General features: G+C 23.0%; 1 protein-coding gene across 1 annotated transcript; it reads left to right on the top strand.

The window, feature by feature from the left end:
* Positions 1 to 1,854: 1,854 nt before the first annotated feature.
* PCHAS_1361400 (conserved Plasmodium protein, unknown function) lies at positions 1,855 to 22,731 on the top strand (the record flags this gene model as incomplete). The annotated part of the gene is made up of 1 exon (XM_736801.2): positions 1,855 to 22,731. One exon carries the CDS (start codon positions 1,855 to 1,857, stop codon positions 22,729 to 22,731), a length of 20,877 nt encoding a protein of 6,958 aa, XP_741894.2.

Raw genomic sequence — 22,731 nt, 5'->3', positions numbered from 1 at the left:
GCCAAATAAAAGAAAAAAAAAACATAGGTAAACAAAAATCATATATTGAGAATGATATATATTTAAAAAAATAGTGTACCGTAAACAATACCTAATAAATATTATATATAATATTCACAGCCTATATAAAAAAAAAATTCCAGTTTAAGATTATGATGAAATGTTAATTTATTATAAAGGAACAATTGTATATGGGAAAAATTATAATAATTATTTGCCATGGAATAGGATTAATGAATATAAATGTTAATATGAAAAAAAAATTATGATATTTCAAATTTTGGGGGTTAATCCTTTTTAATAATACCATAAAATAAACAAAACCCATATCATTTATTTAAGTATATTATAAAAAGAAATAGATATAGATAAAATCATAAGTGTTTACAAAATTATAATATTTTTGATATGGAATAGAATATATATGACTACATTTCATTAAACTTACTCATCAAATTCTAAGACAGTATCTATAATAAATTATACTGTATTTTTATTACACCCAAACACATACATATAGTCAAATATTAAGATATCTATTATGTTATTTTAGTTTAATAGAAAAATGTCTATCACCTTTTTTCATTATATCCCCTTTTCATATATTCGAATTTGGCCTCATCTTAAAATAATCATAAACTCGCTTTATATTTTTCTTTTTACTTTTCCTACTACCCTCATATTATTATTATTATTGTTTTATTTTGATTAAAAAATGTATATTTCATAATTTACGTTGATTTTCTTTCCATAATTATGTTATTTCAAACAAACATAAAATAATTAAAGGACAAGCGTGAAATCATTTGCACATATATAAAAATTTAATATGGATTACACAAAAAAATAGAAAATTATAATCATAAAAATGTTTAATATAATAAGTATTTCACTTATTCTATCAATTATTCTTATAAATTTAATTGTTTTTATTGTTATTCAATTTTTATGGACATACTTTGTATACAATTAGCTTTTTTTTGTTTTCGTTTTTTTTTATACGGCAATTAGCTAAATGTTAATTTTTTTTATTAACATACTAGACATTAAAAATTGTCTAAAAAAACATATGTAAATATTAAAATGATAGTATATTTTTTTTTCGAAGTTCAAACATAGTTGTTTTATCATATGCACAGTTAAAAAATTATATACTTGGAAAAGATTGTGTGCAAGGATAGAGATTAAAAAATTGTAAGTTGGATTTTTATTAACTAAAAAATACATGTATACAATTTTTTTATAGTTTAACATTGAAAGCAATCATATTAAGACAGATTCACAATTTTTTACAATTAACAGTTTTCTTCATATTTTTATTATATTATTTTTTTTGTCCAGTTCCCACTAAAAAAAATAATAACATAAATATTTTTAATTTTTAATTTCAAAGGTTTAAAAATATACAACAAAAATATCATCATGTATTATTATAAAAATGAATTTACAATTTAAAGTTATAAAATGTATAAATTTACCCTTTGAGAAGGATGTATGCAACTAAATAAATATATAAAAAAAATAATAATAAACAAATTTGTGAGTGTATACAACTTGTAATTTTTATTTATACAATATATTTATATATATTGAATCATAATAAAATAATGGAGAATACCATATTTTTCATGTAGCATTCAATTTTTTATTTTTTGAAAATTGTTAACAGATTTTTTCAAATAAATATATACCTACATAAATATATACAAGTGTTAATAATCATATACATATGCACATGGCTTTAAAAAAAAATGTATTAATTTTCCTTGATGAAAAATAAAATATTTATAAAAATTCGAAATGCTTCAAGCTATTTCCCATTCCAAATGATAATAAGAAAACAGGTTTGTAAAAATGATTCAAAAATTTCTTGCAGACACCCTAAATAAAATATTGGGGAATTTTATTTACGGCCTAAATGATGAACAATATGGGCTAAGTGACTTATTAACAGGAAAATTGGAATTAACAAATATTCATCTTAAACAGTCTGTTATAGATTTAATTGATATACCATGTAGATTGAATTTTGGGTGTATTGGATATTTTAAAATTAATTTACCGCTTTTTTATTTTATGAAAAATCCCATAAATGTATATATCGAAGACGTCGTTATCGTTTTATCGACTATCCCATCTAAATACTTAGATGACAAGTTATATAAAGAAAAATATATAGAAAATAAAAAAAATGCATTGCTGTCCTCGGAATATAGTGCTATAGTTTGTTCTATAGAAGGAGGGGTTATATGGCAAATGCTTTTGTCCCTTGTAAATAATATAAATATATCTATTAAAAATGTTCAGATTAGAATAGAAGATTTTACAACTAATCCATCGAATTGCTTTGCATTCGGAATAAATATCGAAGAATTATTTTTAAGTTTACCCAAAGAAGGTTTACCATTTAAAAGAGATGGATACTACACCAAAAAAAATGAATTAGTTAATAATACAATGATAAATATGATAAAAGTTAAAAAATTGGGGATATATATGGATAGTTTAGATATGAAAAAAGTTATGAACAAAAAACATTACACACAATGGAATAATTTATTATTTAATAATTTTAATACAGCTGACACACCACATAAATCTAACACTGCTTCCAAAAAAGAGAGGAAAAGGAAAAAACACAACAAAAAACAGTATAACAAAAAAAAGAAAAATATAAAAAGTAATCAAGAAAATTTGAATGATTTTCAAAATGTTATAAATATTATAAAACAAAATTATTATAAAAATTCCAGAAATGAATTAAACATTAATAATAAATCGAAACCAAACCCATTATTTCCTAAAGGGAATGATACTGTATTTGAATTATCTCATAATAATAACACACAAAATAAACAAAATAGTGATATAGTAAATAATTCTGAAAATAATGAAGATGATAAAGAAAATTCAAAGTCTACATTGCCTATTAGTAGTTTTTATAACTTCAGTATTTTTTCAAAAAGTAAAAATAAAAATTTTCCACAAATAGATAATTTGAGTATTGATAATAATATAAGTTGGACTGCTTGTATCATAAATTTTGCTGATTCCATTGAGCATATTAAGCTTAAGGATAAAAGGGAAGAATTGGTGAAAGACAAAATCGATCGAAAAAGGAATAAATATATGAATAATGAAGATGTAAATAAAAAGACAAGAAAAAAATTAAAATGTGATTCAATTGAAAAGGAAAACAATGATTTCAATAACCATTTAAAATTTAAGGAATTACAAAGCGGTTCAGATAACGGAGAATCCAGGTACATAAATAAAACTTTATCGTTCTTTTCGATAAAATCTTCAGACAGTAAAAATTATATAAAAAATAATTCGAAAAAATATAGTAATGATGGTAAAAGTGATAAATTAAATAATACACATGAATGTGGAGAAAGTGATGGTTATTATACTGCTAAAGAAACCACAAATGATATTGAATTTGATAATAATGAAAAACACCGTCTAAATAAATATAAAAAAGGAATAATAAAAAAAATGCAGAATAAATACGGTGTGTGTAGTAATGAATATTATGATACTGTTAATAATTTAAAAACTTTTAGTTACAATGTTCACAATTCTTGTCTTTACAATAATGGCGATAATGTTTATTTAAATTTTTTTAGTGACCCAGAAAATAACATACAGACAAAAGATCATAATAAAATAAAATTCAAAGGATCACCTTCTTATTATCGTAGACATAATAGTATGATAAATAATTTTGAAAGAAATTTGAAATTGGAAAATAAGGAAAAGGAAAAAGAGAAAATTATAAAACAAGGAAAATTTAATAAACACATAAAAAAAAATGAAATAAAAGAAAAAATAAGAAAAAAAAAGAAGGAAAAAATTAATTCTATTTATTTATTACACGAAAAAACATATAAAATAAATAAATCAAAGTTAAATTCTTTTTACTTATTTTTGCAATTAATAAAAAATATAAAACATGAATATATTATTAATCCAGATTCTTTTGATGGACACGCTGAAATATATTTAAGTTTAATTCCTACAGATCATGGGCATTTACCATTTTCACGATGCTTTTCTGCCTGGGGTATTCAGAAAAGAAGTGTAAATGAATATGACGAATGCCTACCTAGATTAAGTGTTTTTTTTACATTAAAAAATATAAAAATAATTTTTTCAGATAATCAAATGTCTAATATTGTAAAATGGTTGAATTATAGTTTTATTACATATTCTACTTGGAAAACTGGAATATTATCTCAGTTTGAAAAAAGTGAAGCAACAAATGAAGAAGAAATTTCATATATAAATAATTGGGTATTAAAATTATTAGACACCCATTCTTCAAAGGAGGAAAAAATTGAAGCGGAAAAATATTGTGAAGAATTCGAAAACACACATTCTATTAACATAATTAATTTGTTAAGAAACAAGGCCTTTTGTAAGTTGCAAGCATTAAAAAAGGAAGTAGAACTAAAAAAAGAAAACCCAACAAATGAAATGGAAACTGATAATTTACGTGAAAATGCTAATGAAAACGAAACTCTTGGTCAGTATATAAACGAAAAATACAATGAAATAAATAATGATATTAAGAAGGATGATCATAATAAAGAAATAAAAAAAGTAGCTAATGAAAGTATAAATTTTTTAAAAAATTTAATGAAGAATCAAAAAGCTTATAATAAGATAAAAAATTCCTTTAGAGAAAAAGTTTTTACTATAGACATATGTTTAGATATATGTATAATTAATAGCACATTTCTATTGACAATAGAAACATCAAAGATTGTTAATACTAGAACAGTTAACTTTGTTAAAACATATGCCGTATTAATGAATTGTATACATTATCATAATCAAATATCAAATACCCATGAGTTAAAAAATTCTATAGATATTGAATTATATCCATTAACTATACTTCTTATAACTAATAACTTAAATAATAAATACATAAAACCGGAGGTAAATGTATTATATATATTAACAAGTTCCGAAAAAAAACATAATTATGAAAAATATCGTAAAACATTTCTTTTTGATATGAAAAATTTTGCATTTTTAAAGAAATACAATATATTAAAAAGAAAAAAAGCTGATAATAATACAAAAACAATAGATCAACCTGATGCTCAATATTTTGGTAATTTAAGGAAAAAATTAAAATTTTTAGTAGAAGACAATTTTTTTTTCTTTCCAAAAAGAGAAAACAATGCTTATTGTTCTGAATTAGATGATATAATATTATCAAACCCATCTATATACTTAAGATACGATAATCAGTCATATACAATATTAGAAAAACCAGACCATCGTTTTTTTTTGCACAATTGCGCTTATTCAATATTTAATGTAAATGCAGAAATTATTAAATCCTTTGTTGATGATTACTTTCATTTCTTAGATGAGAAAGAAGTATTGTCAAAAAAAAAAAACGTATTTTCTTTTAAAAAAAAAGAATACTTTTTAGAATTGGGGGCAAAATATTGTAATAATATATTAGATAATTATACAAAACATACTAATGTGTTTCTAGATGTGCAATTAGAAAAAGTATTATCCTTTGTTATTACAAAATCTGGAAAAAATTCTGAAATTCAAGGATATAGTTTAAATCTTAAACCATTGAAGATTGTTAGTCAATTAACACAAAGATTACCAAAATATGATGGAGCACTACCAAAAGGAAGTATTTATGATTCATTCTTTGTCCAATTTGATGGTATACAATTAAAAAGAGTTTTGAATTGGGATAATTCTGCAAAATATTATAATACTTATTTGGATAGTCATTTTATAAAATCGTATTACAAAATATTTAATCCCCAAAATAATGTTTTACTACCAAAGAATAATAATTCCGTATTAAACTTCGATTTCAAATTAAAACATTTAAACAATGGTGGTAATAACACGGAAGATATATTATATAGCAAAATTCGGAATGACATTCCACCAAAAATAAACAATTTTAGTCATGGCTATGATAATTATTATCCAGAAGATAATCACAATAATAATATGATCAGTAGAAATGATGGGAATGAGTCTGAAACATTTAATCTCAAAGCAGATGAAACGGACTCAATTGCCAGTATCTCATCCAGTAAATATAACCTCGTAAAAAATCGAAAGAATAGAAGCATAAGATCATTAAGCTGTCCTGAATCAAACAGTGGAAAATTTTCTTTAATGTCCGAAAGTGAAAAAGATAAAGTAGTCAATAGTAAAAAAATTGCATCTTATGATATGCATAATAATAGCAGTAAAAATAAAAAATATAAGTTGAAATTTTTTAAAAGTTGCGCTAGTGATGAACATGACGAAAATGAAAATGAATTAATTATCGATGATTCCATTTTATATAAAAATCATAAAATAACATCGAGAAGTATTACTAGTTCATACAATATAGAGAGTTATGTACACAGGGGTGATAGTATACACAGATTTGATAATCACAAAAAAACTAAAAATTATAGAAATATTAAACTAGACAGTAAAATAAAAAATAGTTGTAGCACCAATAATAGCTCTAATTATGTTTTGTCTATGAGTGAAAAAACATCTTGCATAATTCACTTATGCCATATAAAATTCAATCCTCTATATCCCATGTTTATAGTTAAATTAAATGAAGACGACTTGAATATAAATATTTGTGATTATGATATAGAATTTTTTTTCTTAACTTTGTCTAATATATACGAACATTATAATACACAAGAGTTATCATACAAAAAAAAAAAAATATTGTTCTTAAAAAAAAAGATTGAATCATTATCAAAACTGCACATTAAATATTATAATAAATATTTTCCAATTAATAATGACAATAATAAACTTTTAAAAAAAAAAATGTATTCCAAAAAAAAAACATCAAAACTAAATGCTCTTTATAGCACTAAGAGTGAACAGACAAAAAAATTTAAAAATAAATCACAAAATGAAAAAGATGATAAATTAGATAATAATGTGAGAAAATCAAAATTGGAAACAAAAAATTCAGAAAGAAAAAAAAAAATAAATAAAAGAGATAAGAAAAATATAAATCACCAGAATCATAGCATGAAAAAAGTAGCACATGCTAGACATTTGAGTGATACCAACATTAGAACAACTAAAGAACTAGCAATAGCTAAACTTCACAGTGGAGGTTTAATAAATATTGACGATTCAGGGGTTTTCTCGAAATATAAATCATGTAATAATGACAATGAAGAAAATGATTCTAGGAATACAAAAGAATATCCCAATAGTATTAATGTGTTAAAAGAAAATCAACGAAAAAATATATCACCACACTTTAATATTGATTCTGAATTATATAAAAAGGGATTTTTGTCGCACACAAATGATGAATACTATTTAAAACATAGTAATTATTCTGACAGTATTATATTTAATAACAAAAATAGAAACAATTTCAATGAATTCAATGACCAAAGTAAAATAAAATATAACAAAAAAAATGGAGTTATCAAAACAGGCGAAATGCAGAACATAGGTACGATCAAAAATATGAATACAAAAATAATTAAAAAAAAAAAACGAAGAAAAAATGAATGGAAAAAAGAAGAAAAAATAATATATCCAAATTATATTTCATCTGATGATGATTCTTGGGATGACCTATTAGAAAATTATGATAGTGATGAATCATTAGATGATAATGAAAAAACTAATGTACAAAAAATGTTAATAGACATCGAAAATATTAAAAAAAAAATATTTAATAATAATTTTATAATAACTTGCAGTTTTTCATTTTTAATTAAGAAAATAGTTGTAAGATTATGGAAAAGGAAAGCACCTTTAAAAGTTCAAGATAAATTGAATATTTTGAAAGATAGTAACAGTTATCAATTAAACGAAAGATATAATTATTTAGAAAATAAAAACACATCAATGCATCAAAGTGTTAAAAATTCAATCAAATCGAAATTAGACAAAAACGATATTTACAATTTTGACAACATTATAGGAAAAAATGATATAAATATGATTAATAATAATGAATGGAATAAAGATAATTTTATGAATAATCATGATTTCATTACACTAAATGATTGCTTACAAAAAAATATGTTTAATAATATGCAATATGCTGTTCCAATGTATACATTTATATTTTCAGAATTATGTTTTATTGCAAGAGTTGAAAAAGATAATTCTATTTATGTTTTATATTCTATGAATAACGTAGAAGTAAGGGATGAAACAAACATTACATTATTAAGTATGAACTCCATATATCATGGAAATACAAAATCCATTGAAAAAAATGCATCAAATTATGGACAGAAAAAAAAAGAAAGCAATAATAAAACAAAACATGCCGATAAAAATAAAGGTAAAAATAAAAATATAAGTTCAGGTACTGTTTTACAAGATTTTTATCAAAAAAAATGTGATGATAATATAGAAACAGAGGATATATTTTTAGATTATTCAATAAGTAATATTGAGTTGCCTGATTTAAGGAAAACTCATTTAGTCTTATTATATTTTGGGGCTCTTTTTAAAAATAATCATACATTCAAATTCATATTAAATAGAAATAAAATAATGATTTTTTGGGAAATTATAGATGAATGCATGACATGGATAATAAATATAAATGACATGCTACCAAAATTGCATACAATAGACGATGAAATAATTAATAGGTTAAATAATAGTGAAATTAAGCATTTAGAAAATTTACAAAAATTACAAAAAATAAATTATGATATAATATGTAATAAAGAAAATGATTGTATTCCCTTCCCATGTAAAGATTACAAAATATTAATATATAGTTTAATAAATTATTATAATTTAAAATTTCAAAATAGTATAAATTGTGAATATCTATATAATGGATATGAAAATGATATCGAGGATATTCTACAATACACAGATTTGGATATCAAACAAGATGATTTTTGCATTTTAACCAATAACAACTTTAAAAATAATAGTAATAATAAAAACGGTGTTATATCCATCGATGATACTGAAAATATAAATAATACAATAAAAGATATATTATTTCATGAAAATTATTTTTTTAATTATACCTTTAACAAAATAAACTCGAGAAAACATATATATGCAATATTACATGATGATAATATAAAATCCGTAGATACACACGAGATAGTAAAAGATCAAAAAATAGAAACCAATGAAGAGGTTGAAAATAAAATTATAAATTCACAAAACACACGAACATATGATTTAAGAGATAGTATTACTGAATTAATTAAAAATGATGAATTGATTAGAATCCCCAATTGTCCAAATCAATTGTCTAACAACACTGATCAATCTGTAACTTTTGATGATTTTAGTAGTGAAATAAATTGTAACAATTGTTTTCATTTATCCAACTTAGATTATACTGCATATACTAAAGAATTATGTAAAGCAAATGACTACCCATATGTTCATATAGACATAGAAATAAATTATTCTGAAATTTGGATATCCTTAGAACCTATTAGAATACCCCAAAAAAAAAAATATTATTTATTGGAAAATGATACCCCCAATGCATACTATTCTTATATGAAAAATAAGAAACATAAAAAAAAAAGTCATAATAAAAGAAAGGACTCAAAAATTAAGGACAGTCGGAAAGCATATTCAAAAAGCTACAAAAATGACACTATTAGTAACAATGAACTGATACTAAATATGAATAGTTCAAAAAAAAACATGACTCATGATGAAAATGATAGCGAAAAACCACAACGAAAGAAAAAAAATAAATTATATCAAAAAATAAAATCCTGCAAAAACGTAAATGTAGAAAATCCATATGTTTTAGCTACAAAAGGGTGTTTTAAATCCGTTATATTTTTTTTATTGTATAATGAAAATGAAAAAAAAATAAAGGAAAACGAAATAAATAATAATAGAATAATAGAAGACGAAAAAATTAAATTAAAACATAGTATAAATGAAATTTTAAAATATTCTAATTTAAATAATATTATAAATGTGCATGAATTTTATAAAAATAAACTAAACGAATGGGGTAATTCGATATCATATTTACTTCCATGTGTAATAAATGTTAATATACTTTTTTCCCAAATTACTAGTGCAATTTCAAAACCTGTAACAAAAAATCCATTCTTAAAAGCTTATATTGATTGGAATAGCATCTCGTATAATAATATAATTTTACAACCATGTAGAGCAAAATTGGATTTGGAAATAAAAGCACCCAGTTTAGAAATACTATTAATGCGTTGTTTAGGAATTAATAAAATAACAAGTTTAAATTTTCAAAAAAAAACTAATTTTTTTTACAATAATCAGGTTGAAGGAATTGATATGAAATTTTCTTTTGAACCCATTGTTTTAAATGCTGATTCACATATGTTGACTTTATTAAATCAGTTATATAATATCGTCATTGATTTTTACAACTATTTCACAAAAATATATTCTAACAAAGATATTGAAGATGAAGATGAAATATTCTTCAGAATAAATTCACAACAGACTAATTATGATGATAGCTTATCGGAATATATGATGAATGATATTTTTTATTCTGATATTAGTGACGTCCCTACACACATTAATGTAAGTGACCATTCTTTATGTGGCATTCAATTATTTTCAAATAAAAATATTTTACAAAAACAAAAGAAATATGAAAATGATCATTCGAACAAATCATTTGCCAATTTCGGTTTAAATAAAGCATCACAAGAAGAAAGGGGCATTTATGAAAATTCAAAATTTGTAATAATTGAAAAAGCCCCAAGTTTTAATGAGGAACGAAATTGCGAACCATTTCCAAATCATACTATGGAAAAAAATGTTGACAACAAAAATGAAAACAATAATAATAATGAAAATAAACGAGAGGACATAAGAAATGCATACAATGTTTTAGATGCAAATACATTTAACATTCTTATAATGAATTTTATAGAAAACACAAGAATAGATTGTCAAATAGAATTTGATGTAATAACTTTTCAAATATGGGATTCTAATACAGCATATAATAGATGCTCTCTTAATTTTGTTATAGAATATTTTAATGCCAATTTTTGCTCCTTAAATGAATATGATAAAAATTTAAATGGCACTAGTTTCTATGATGATGATCTAAATCATTCGGATTTTAAATATTGCCATAATTATAGGCCAAAAGATGACGAATCATTTTATAATAATGATACTGTATGTGTAAATAAGGATAATGGAATACATGTTGCAAATAGGTGCACCGATAAATGCAATGATAATAACAATGATAGCAATAAATACACAATTTTCAAAAACAATACACCAGATTTTATAGCAGAAAATATTATTACCCAAGGTGATGCATATAACAAGGAAGAGTATTCATTTCATCCATATTATTCCCCTGATAACCATTCAAATAATATTAATGAAAAAAATATACATTTTGAAGATAGCGCAATTAAATGTGATAATAATTCTCATTCCATATTATCTAAGAATAAACCTGTCACGCGCGTATTATATAATTTTAACACATGTAATGAATCTGAGAGCAATAGTAAGCCATTAGACAAGTTGCATGAAAACAGCTTTGAAAGTAATCATAATAACGTAACATTTTCTAACAAATTTCAATGCGAATCATCTAATAATGCAAATAAAAATGTGTATGATGAAATATACTTAAGTAAAAATGTAGGTGAATATGCTGAAAAGGAAAAAGATAAATACTTAGATAGTAATGATGAAAATGAGGAAAAACTGGGCATATTCAATAAGAAAAAGTTTTTTAAAAATATAGAACATTTTAATTTTGAAGTAAAAAAGCTATTTAAAAAATTTGTTTTTAGAAAAAAGAATGATGAAGATATATATGCATACGAAAGAACAAATTTTGGTCCTCTAAATGGAAGAAATAATAAATATGAGAATGACAATAATATATTTTTAAAAAATAAATGCATACTTAAAGATATGAAAAAAAATAATGACAACAAAATAAATAATAATATAGAATGTAAAGTTGAATTTTTAATATATTGTGAACACTTTAACAAAAAAGAAAATTCGTATCAAACTTTTATTGAACCTATGTGTACAGAAATTATAGCAATTAAAAAAGATATAATTTCCCCAATCCATTTATATTATTATTTTTCATGGATAAATATTAATATGAATCTTAATTTCTTAGATAACATTTTATCATTATGTTGTAGTGTAATTTTTTCTATTATAACACAAAGAACACGATTATTATTGGGTAGACATATGAGTGATTCATACTATCGAAAAAACAATAAAAAAATAACAAACACAGGAAAGTCCGAAAAAAATGATAACGCTTCATCAAAGAATCCTTATATTCACGGAAATTTATTACAACAAACAGAATATGATGACAACACAACAGAGAAAAAAAATATGAGTGAAATAGACGATGCACATGCATCAACTATTTTACGAAATTTTTATGAAGAAATGAATAATGGTCAATATAAAGATGCATCTATTATTACAAATCAAAATATACTTTTTAGGTACAATAAATTCGACGTTTTAAATAGTGTAAATAAATCCTTAGATACATACATTTTTGGTGATTTTATATTAGAAAAATTATTAAGAAATTACCAATATTCATGTCAATATCCAGGGGATTATTTAGAAAAATATGAAAATGGATTTAATTTGGATAAACCAAAAGGAAAATCAGAGAATTTATTGCATATAAAATTATTTAATTATATCAAGAAAAAAAAAATATCAGAAATGAGTCATATTTGTAAAATAAATAATTTGTTAGGACAACCTATAGCTATATGTACAATACATGAACAAGATTATTTACCAAGTGATGGTTATACTAGTATGAATATTGAAAATAATAATTTAGATAACATTTCGAATCGTCAAAACTATTTAAATAGGCACTCGGTCTTTTTAAGTACTGTAAATACATTATCAAAAATTAAACGATCGGATTATTCTTCAACTGTTTTTAACAATAATACGAATATTGACAAAATGAAATATGAAGACAATAGAACATTGAAGGAGATAAATGAAAAAAATGACAAAAAAAAAGAAAAAGGGGAAAAAGACAATAAATTGGATAATGGTGAAAGTACAATAACATATGATGAAGATAAAAAAAGAAAATTATCGAAAAGCTACAATAATAAAAAGGAAAAATATCAAAGAAGACAAAATACATTATATAGTGAAATTTATGAACAATCTGAAAATGTGAAAAATAGTAAGCATTTCAAGAATAATAATAAAAAATATACTGACTCTTTTAATAAGAATACAAATAAATCCATAAAATACCAATGGAGAATTTTAGGAAATAATGAATCTCTTGATTTACCCACATATGAAAATGGTAAAGTGAAATTTTTCTTAATTAGATTTAGGTTACTTAATTATATATATGATATACCATCTAATATATTAAATACTGAAAATGTAAATGAAGATGTTATAAGATTAGTAATACCCGAAAGAGTATTACCAGCAAATATTAATAAACAAGTTGAACAAGAATTATATAATGAAGAATATTTAGATATCGAAAAGAATTTATCGTTAAATGGAAAATACCATACTATATACCCAAATAATTATATACCCAAAAAAAATTCCACGAATAAAGAATATACATGGAAACCATTTAATATCCCCCAACCTCGAAATAATTTATATATATTTTTTAGAACAAGTAATAAAACGAGTCATGAAGAAAAAAATGAATGTGATTTTTTTATATCTTCAATATTAGCTATTAAAAATAATACAGATTTCCCAATTTATATCTATAAATCAGTTCCAGGAAATACTAATCAAAATGGAATATTTAAAGAATATTTTCATAAGTACAATAACATTCCTTCGCCACCCCCTACTTACACACTTAAAATTGACAAAAAAATTGAAAAATATATACAAAATAGTATTAACGATGATAATTATATGAATAAAAAAATAAACCCAATAAGTTCAATTGATCAAAATGATATTTTACAAGAAGGACGAAAAAAAAATATTAAACAAGTAAAAGAAAGTTACCATAATGACACCAATTTACATATGAATAATAAGAAATATTCTGCAAGTAAAAGTGGAGATAACAATAATTTTATTAAAAATAAAACTTATATGTGCGGAAGAAAATTCATTAAAAGTATATTTCCATTAATGAAATTGTCTGCTATAGAACACTACATATCTGGGGACATAAAATTCAGTTCGTTAGCCCCTTTAAAATATAAAGATCAAAAGACAAAAATAAGGAACAAAGAAAAAAAAAGGATAAAAAGTGAACTTAAGAAAAAATTAATTAAGCAAAAAATTAAAGAAATATATATTAAAAATATAATGAAAAAAATAAAAAATAAAAAAATAAATAAATATCAACAAATAAATTGCAATAATAAAAATCAAGAATCTCGTAAAAAGTATACTATTTTAAATAGAAATATTATGTCTATAAATGATCCTTTTTTCAGTTTTCTAAAACGATCCCCTAATTCAGTGGATACACACAATCAAAAATTATCGAATGAATCTTTATCAATTACAAATTTATCAAATATTACTTTATCTTCATTGCCCAATTCTATATTTTCTTTTGATACACAGACAAGTAATAGTTGCGTTTATGATAGCTCTATGTGCGATTATGATAAAGATAGTTATGAAGAGCAAGCATTATTAAATGAATATTTTAAAAAACATGATGAAAATAAAAATGGATTAGACATAATCGAAATATCCAATAATACTAATAAATTAATTCCTGTACCATTATATTGGCTAGTAGCAGAAAATGGATTTATTTGGTTATCAATAAAAAATGAAAAAATACATAATACGAATTTGTATTCTTTTTTAGACGAAGAATATAATGCTGATTATATATGTACAAAAAATACACTTGATAATATTCTAAATTACCAATCCCCATTTTTACCCAATGCATTAAAATTATTTAAACCCAATTTAATTAGACTAAAAAATCATATATTAGATGAAAATGATATATTAACACAAGATAATATCAACAAAAGTGATAATAATAATCGTAATAGTGTCAAAAAAAGTGTTCATAATGGAATAAGTCAAAATTCCATTAATATTAACAATAAAAATAAGGTTAATTCTATTGAAAATTATAATTTAAATTATTTTAATTTAAAAGAACTCTATTTTACTGCAACCATCATTAGTGTATATAATCCAAATTATGTATTAAATAAAAAAGATGCTCATAACTTTTATCAAATTAATATTGACCATTCTTTAATGATTAACAATGGATTACCAAGAACTATGCATTTTAAATATGAAATATATCACAGTAAACTTAAAAAGGAAGTTAAAAAAAGGGTAAATTCATATTCAAGTTATTATTCGACAGACAAATCAATTGAATATCCAAGTTCAACTACCATTGACAATTCTTTCTCATTAGAAAGTATAAATAAAAAGCACAAAATTGGGCATCCTATAAACACTGCTTTAAGTAATGATGATCATGAAATTAATAAAATCCGATTAAATAATACACTTGATAATCTAGAGAATCAAATTGATATAAACAATAACAAATCTTCGTTTAACAGTGATTTGAATGGTATAAACACTTTAATAGAAAGGAAAGGAATTGATGATACACATAATGATGAAACGCAAAAGGGAAAAGAAAGTGAAGACAAAAGACAATTTGCTATTTCTATTGCCAAATTTAATGAGCGCCTATGGAATGAAAACAATAAACCAGACCATGTAAAGTATGAAGACGAAATACATCCTAAAAATAGTGCAACTAGTATGATGAATGATAAAAAATTATTTATTAAAGAAGTTGCAAATAAAAAAAATATTTATATATATAAAAATATAAATGAAGAAAATGAACAAAGAAATTCATTATTGCAAAAAAATAATTTCATTGTTAATATACAAAATGAAATCGATAAAGATATTTATGAAATTAAAATTAATCCAGGACAAAGTATAAGACTTCCATTTATTCCTATTACTGCTAATATATCCTTTGACGGATATTATTCATATCCCATTTCAATTAATTATCCTAATAAAAAAGGTCGAGAAAAAATCATTTTAGAAAAATCAATAACACATGACATTGATTCGTTTTTGACCCTCGATTGTGAAGAACCCACCATCGCAAATAAAAGTGAATTGAACATAAATCATAATATAAAATGCATAAATACTACTACTAATAATGACCCTCTTAGTATTGGTATTAATGCCCAGAAATGTGATATCGAACAAAATGAACATAAAAATACAATAGTAACAAAAACAAATGTTTTAAGTTCACCAAAAACATCAATTGGAATAAATTCAGATAATGCAAAAGTACCCATTGATTCATTAATAGACGACAAAAATATTTTGGATAAATATGTGGATCATAATAAAAAATCAAAATATGACGAATATCAAGATAAGCTAACTATATGGGCAATTTTCAATGACTTCTATGAAACGACAAAAAATAGATATCAAGATATATCTTTGAAAAAAATACATCATGGGACACATATACTGTCATGCACATTTTTTGTTTCGGCTTGTGTCATAAATAGATTAAACTATCCTATTAAAATAAAAAGTTTAAGTAATAATAATGAAATTGTTATTGAGCCATATGTCAGAAAATTATTATCATGTGAATACTCCTCATATCGAAACAAAGTAGTTATACCACTTGAAACATTAAAAGAAGTGGAAAATTTGATGAATTACCCGCTAAAAAAACACATGATTAAAAAAAAACTATTGAAAAAAACAAGAAATAGCCTTGATAAAACAAATAGGAAATCAATAACTCCAATTTCTGGTATTGATCATAACATTGACAAATGTAGAGATAGTAATACAAATAACAGCAATAGTAATGACGCAACCAATTCAGAAAATAAGGATGTAAACAGTGGCAACAATCGCATATCTGATGAAATTACACAAGCTAACGATTCTGCAATCAATGAACAAGTCCCAAATGTGCAATATGACACAAAAAATGAAGAATTAAAAAAAAATAATGAAATAAATTGCGAAAACGATTGTGAACAAACTAATATAGCAAAACAAAAAGAATACGAGAAAGAAAGTATTTTTATTGACGTCAAAAAAAATAAAAAGCGAAATTGTTTTTTTTACCGAAGTAATATTAATAAACCATTAGAATCAGAAAGTTTCAAACTAACAGACTTATCAGTAACTAGATTGGAATGTAATAATAGAAGTAAAAACATTCCACAGTTAAAATACAGTATTTATATGTCTATTGCACCCATGCCTTTTTTCAGAACAACCGTAATGGAGATATTACCTTACATTGTTATTATAAATAATACAAAAACAAACATAATTTTTCAAGAATATATAAAAAATTATACCTATTTTAAATATAATACAATAGAACCAGGGAAACACGTAGAATTTCATCCACAATCAAAAAAAAAAGCACTGGTAAAAATGTGTGGAGTATTCGATAATGGAATTAATTATATAATAGACGATTTTTTACAAAAAGAATTATATTTAGAAAGATTAGAAAAGCAGAATAAAAGTATACTAAATCCAATAAAAGAAAATGGTAGTAATACTTCTAATAAAAATGCACAACATAAAAAAAATGACAAGGAAATTGGAAATAACGATATGCCCAATTTACCACAAAAATTAAGTGCATTAATTGATATGGGAAAATATAACGAAGTAGAAAAAAATTATAATACTGTAAAATATCATGATATTATTCGAAATAATGATAAATATAATAGCATAAATAAGCATGGTAATGCCATTTTGAATAATAATTATTTACCCAAAAATATTTTTGATAATACTGATACAAATAGTGAAGGAAACACAATTTCACGCCGAAACACATTTAAAAAAAATCATAGTAATTCAAAAAAATCACAAAAAATTGATGATTTAAAATTTTTATCTTGGTCAGAATCTCTTGATTTAACAAGAGTAGGCGTAGTTTATTTTCGTCATCCTGTAGTATCGCATGACAATTTTAAAAAAGAAGAAATGAAACTAAAAATGCTTAATTATTTATTAAAAATTGATGACAAAAACAATGATAACTATTTAAAAATATCCAACGAATTGATCAAATATAAAGACATACCATATGAATATTCATGCTGTTCAATGGAAGTAACAACTTTTAAAGGATGCAAATTTATTCGTTTTCAAGATATTGATGTTGTTCCATATTATTTAATAAACTTAACTAAATATAATTTAAATTTAAGGCAAATTGGTATTTTCGAGCATTCAGAAATGTTACCCAAAATCCCGAAAAAGGAGAAAAAAACGTTCGATGAAATTTTTAAAAATTATGCACTTAATTTTTCTTTTTACAACCCATATAAAGAAACGAAATTGAAGATAAACATATTATCATCCCGCACAAAAAAAAACAAAAATAAAGGGGGAAAAAGAAAAAATCGAAAAAAAGGCAAGAAAAAAAAAGACAACGAAATTAATAAGATCATCGGGTATTCAAATGATAAATATGCAAATTTAAAATATGTAAAAGAATTGAAAAAACATTTAACAAATAAAATAAATTATTTAAATTTCCTTTCTACTAATTATGTGAAGTCTAATGAAAATGCTAAAATCATAAATGACCAAATCTTTAGATTAAAACTGTTTTCAAAACAGATTGAAAAATTAAATGATGGGAATATGGATATAGTTGACCTAGAAAGTTCAAATAGTATCACATTATTAAATCTAAAATTCGGAGACACATTTATATATATATCTTGTACTAAAAAGACATATAATGGAAAAACAATTTTATATTTTGAGAATTATAATGACTTGATAAATAACCTTTTAAATTTTAGTAGCACACCATTTAATAACAATTATAATCACAATTTAATAAAATCATACAAATTTATTAGAAATAAAATAAATAATATATATCTAAAAGGAAAGAATAAAAGATTGAGTAAATTTCCTTCAATGAAGTCTAAAAATATGTTAAATTTAAAAAGCCAAAAAAAAGAAAACTCGAAATTTAAATATTTACTTAATTTATTCCATAAAAACGGAAAAAATAATTTGTACAAAAAAGAAACAAATATACACATTAGTAATGCTATTACATATTTAAATTCAAACAAAGCTAATCAAACATTAGATAAGCAACAGCATATGACATTAAATTTGAATGTCTTTGCACATTTTATATTTAAAGGATTAGGATTAAGTATTAGCAATCATAATTTAGAGGAAATACTATATTTATCTATGGAATATATTTTAATAGTTTATAAACAAATAAGTGAAAATGACTTATTACATATAAATGTTGGATGGTTGCAAATAGATAACCATACAAAAAATAGTGATTATAAAAATGTCATGCTACCAATACCAGATTTACAAAAATCGGAAAAAAATAAAGAAAATAAAAGTGAGCAAGATACAAATTTAGAGTATAACGCTAGTATAAGTATTATTGATAAACTGAAAAAAAATAACGACGATAATAAAACAACAATATATGAAAATGAAAAATACAATAGTAAGCTAAACAAATCACATATTTACTATACGAGCAATAGTAATCAAAATTTTTCAAAAAGCTATTCTTATAACATATTAAATAACTTATATGATGGTAAAGACAAAAAAAATATCAAACATAAAGATGATGATAATTTATATTTTGATGAAAGTCGTCTATTAATTAGTACTGATAAAAATAGCCCTTTATATAATTCTTATAAGATTTATATACCATCATTTTTTTACATTGAATATAATTCTATACTTAGTATTACAATTATTAAAAAAGGAAAAGGAAATATGAAAAACTTTCTTGAGTTATCAGAAATAAAGGTAAAATTATCACCTATGAGTATAAATATTGATTCTTATTTTATTATTGAAATGCTAAAAATATTTGATGAATTTTTAAAAATATTAGACTATGATTTAAATGATTATAATTCTCTTAATGTCGAAAAAAATATAGAAATACAAGATACAAATTTTGATTGCTTAGAATACAAAAAAAATATTGGTCCATTAGAAGAGTTGATCAAACATTTCGTATCAAAAGATTATTATTTATATGAAAAACTAGCTAATATTCAATTTAAAGATTCCTATAAAAATATACACGATAAGAAATGCAATGGAACAAATTTACTTCATTATAATATGAGCAATAATGTAATAGATATTCGAACACATTTAACCATGGCTAGCCAATACAAAGAATTAGAAAAAACACATACTAGTATCGATGACACAGAATTTAAATATAAGGCAAACTCAAATGATATGTTAACCAGATCGGTGTGTGATGACACAAAAAGGGATTCCATTTTAGAGAATGATAGTATTTATTCGATTGGATCTGAAGATAAAAATAGGAGAGTAACCATAAATATAGATAGACAAAGTGATGAAGGGAATAAAAATTCAGTTGTAAATGTAGAGAACGATATTGAAAAGGGTATTCAACAAAATGATGAAGACAAATTTGAACTGTTTGAAAATCCTCAAAAGAGCAAAGAAGTTCAAAACAAAATAGATAATTTTGATCAAACCATGCTACTAAATGAAGAAAAGGTAAATTATTTACAGACATACATGAAAAATTACAAAGCAGTTTTAAATAATAGAAAAAATATTTTAAAAATAATCCAGAATATTAACATGAAGAATGATTTAATAAATTTTGAAAATATATTTATATCAAAATTAGAAATAAATGAAATAAAATTAATAATAAATATAAAGAACAAAAGTTTAAGTTATGAAAAAAAAAGTGAAATAATGGATTCCAATATAATGAATGCATTAACTTTGTTAATTATGAATATACCAAATATTAGTGATGCACATTTATATTTTGAAAAAGAAACAAAAAAAAATATGTGCGGGTCTTTATATGCTTTAATGGTTAACGAAATTATGAACGATTATATAAATAATGGAATGAATCAAAGATTTAATGTTTTAGGTGCAATAGATTTTATAGGAAATCCATTAAGTATTTATAAGCATTGGAAAAAGGGTTATCAGCAATTTATTAACGATTTAAAAAAAAGTGTTGATACATGTTCTTTCCCATTATTATTTTGTATACTTTTATTAAATATAATAGGAAGTTTTGGAAAAAGTATATTAGCAGGTATATTAGAAGGTGTAAGTCGATTTTGTGCCAGTTGGAATACTTGTTTTGAAAGATTTTCAAGAAATGCTGATAATTTTAGTGTAGTAACTAATAGTAATTTATTTCAAAATGAGATATTAGATCAACCATCAAATATTGGAGAAGGGGTATATTATGGTTGCCAATCTTTTTTACACATTTTAGCAATTAGTTTTTTTAATGTCATTTATAAACCATATATAGCATTAAAAAAAAGAAATAGAGGATTTAGGAAGAATGAAAAAAAAGGGAAATTAAAAATATCTATCACAAATTTTAAATTATTACTGTTTGCATTATTTAGTTCTTTTAGCAGTTTGTTTTTTGGATTTTTTAATAGTATTCTTTCATTTTTTACATTTTTATTTATTGGCACATTAAATCAAATACAGACCTTACCAATGAAATCAATTGTCAGACCACCCAAAATGAGTGTCATAAAAGAATATGCAAAATTTGTTAATTATGAATATCCATTATCATTTTCAAGTCATATTATAAATGAAAAAAAGAAAAAGAAAAAAGATTTATTAAAAAAAAATGTTATAGCTATTATACTGTTATACAAAATGAAAAATAATAACTCTAATACAATTAAAAACTTCTTATGGGTCAATAATAGAGAAATTGGATATTGCGAAAGGGATAAATTGTTGTGGTCAATATTTATTAATTGCATTATTAAGGTAGACATTTTGTTAATACAACTAGACAATGGGGAAATAAAAAAATCCACATCTACAAGCCCTGAAAATTGTAAGGAAAAACAAGCTGAGCCAAACGAATATAAAAATTATGAAGAAAATAAAGAAGATAACCAGAAAAAGATAAATGAATCAAATAATGATAATAATAAAAAAAATGATGAAAATAGTAAATGGGCAATTCTACAAAATTTATTTACTCCAAAACATTATAGACAACTTTTGGAATTTACTCCATCCTATTATATAAGAATATTATATAAGTCTCCATATAAAGAAAACAATCCATATGATAGAAATAAAATTATTAATTATGGCCTTAACAAAAAAGATGATATTAGTTGTAAAATTAAAAAGACCTTTAAAAAAAATAAATACGAAAAATATTTCGAGGAAGCATTTAAAAAGGAGCATATGCTATACGAGGGAAATTGCGAAAATAATGAGCGTGATAATAGTATCGAAAATGAAAAAAAATGTACAAAGTATAAAAAATATAATAGTGGGCATGCAAAAAATAATAATCATTTTAAGCAAACAAGTTACTCAGACGATAATGATAATAAAAGGGATATAACTTTCACATTGCAAACAAAAGACATTCAAAATGAAAAAAATAAAAAAAACAAAGATATTTATCAGCACCACAAGGAAAAACATAAAAAACACAAAAAGCATCAACTTAAAAAAAGAAAAAAACAAAAATATTTATATATTTCAAAATTAGTAAAATGCGAATCTAAGGAAGTAGCTCTTCATGCTTTTTCTCTTCTTCTTTCTTTTATTAAGCACAAATCACCTTACTATTTAAACACAAGGCATTAG

This window comes from Plasmodium chabaudi (assembly GCF_900002335.3).
Source record: "Plasmodium chabaudi chabaudi strain AS genome assembly, chromosome: 13".
Taxonomy (NCBI): domain Eukaryota; phylum Apicomplexa; class Aconoidasida; order Haemosporida; family Plasmodiidae; genus Plasmodium; species Plasmodium chabaudi.
Note: the sequence above shows the minus strand (reverse complement) of the source record. Positions and strands in the feature narration are given on the sequence as shown.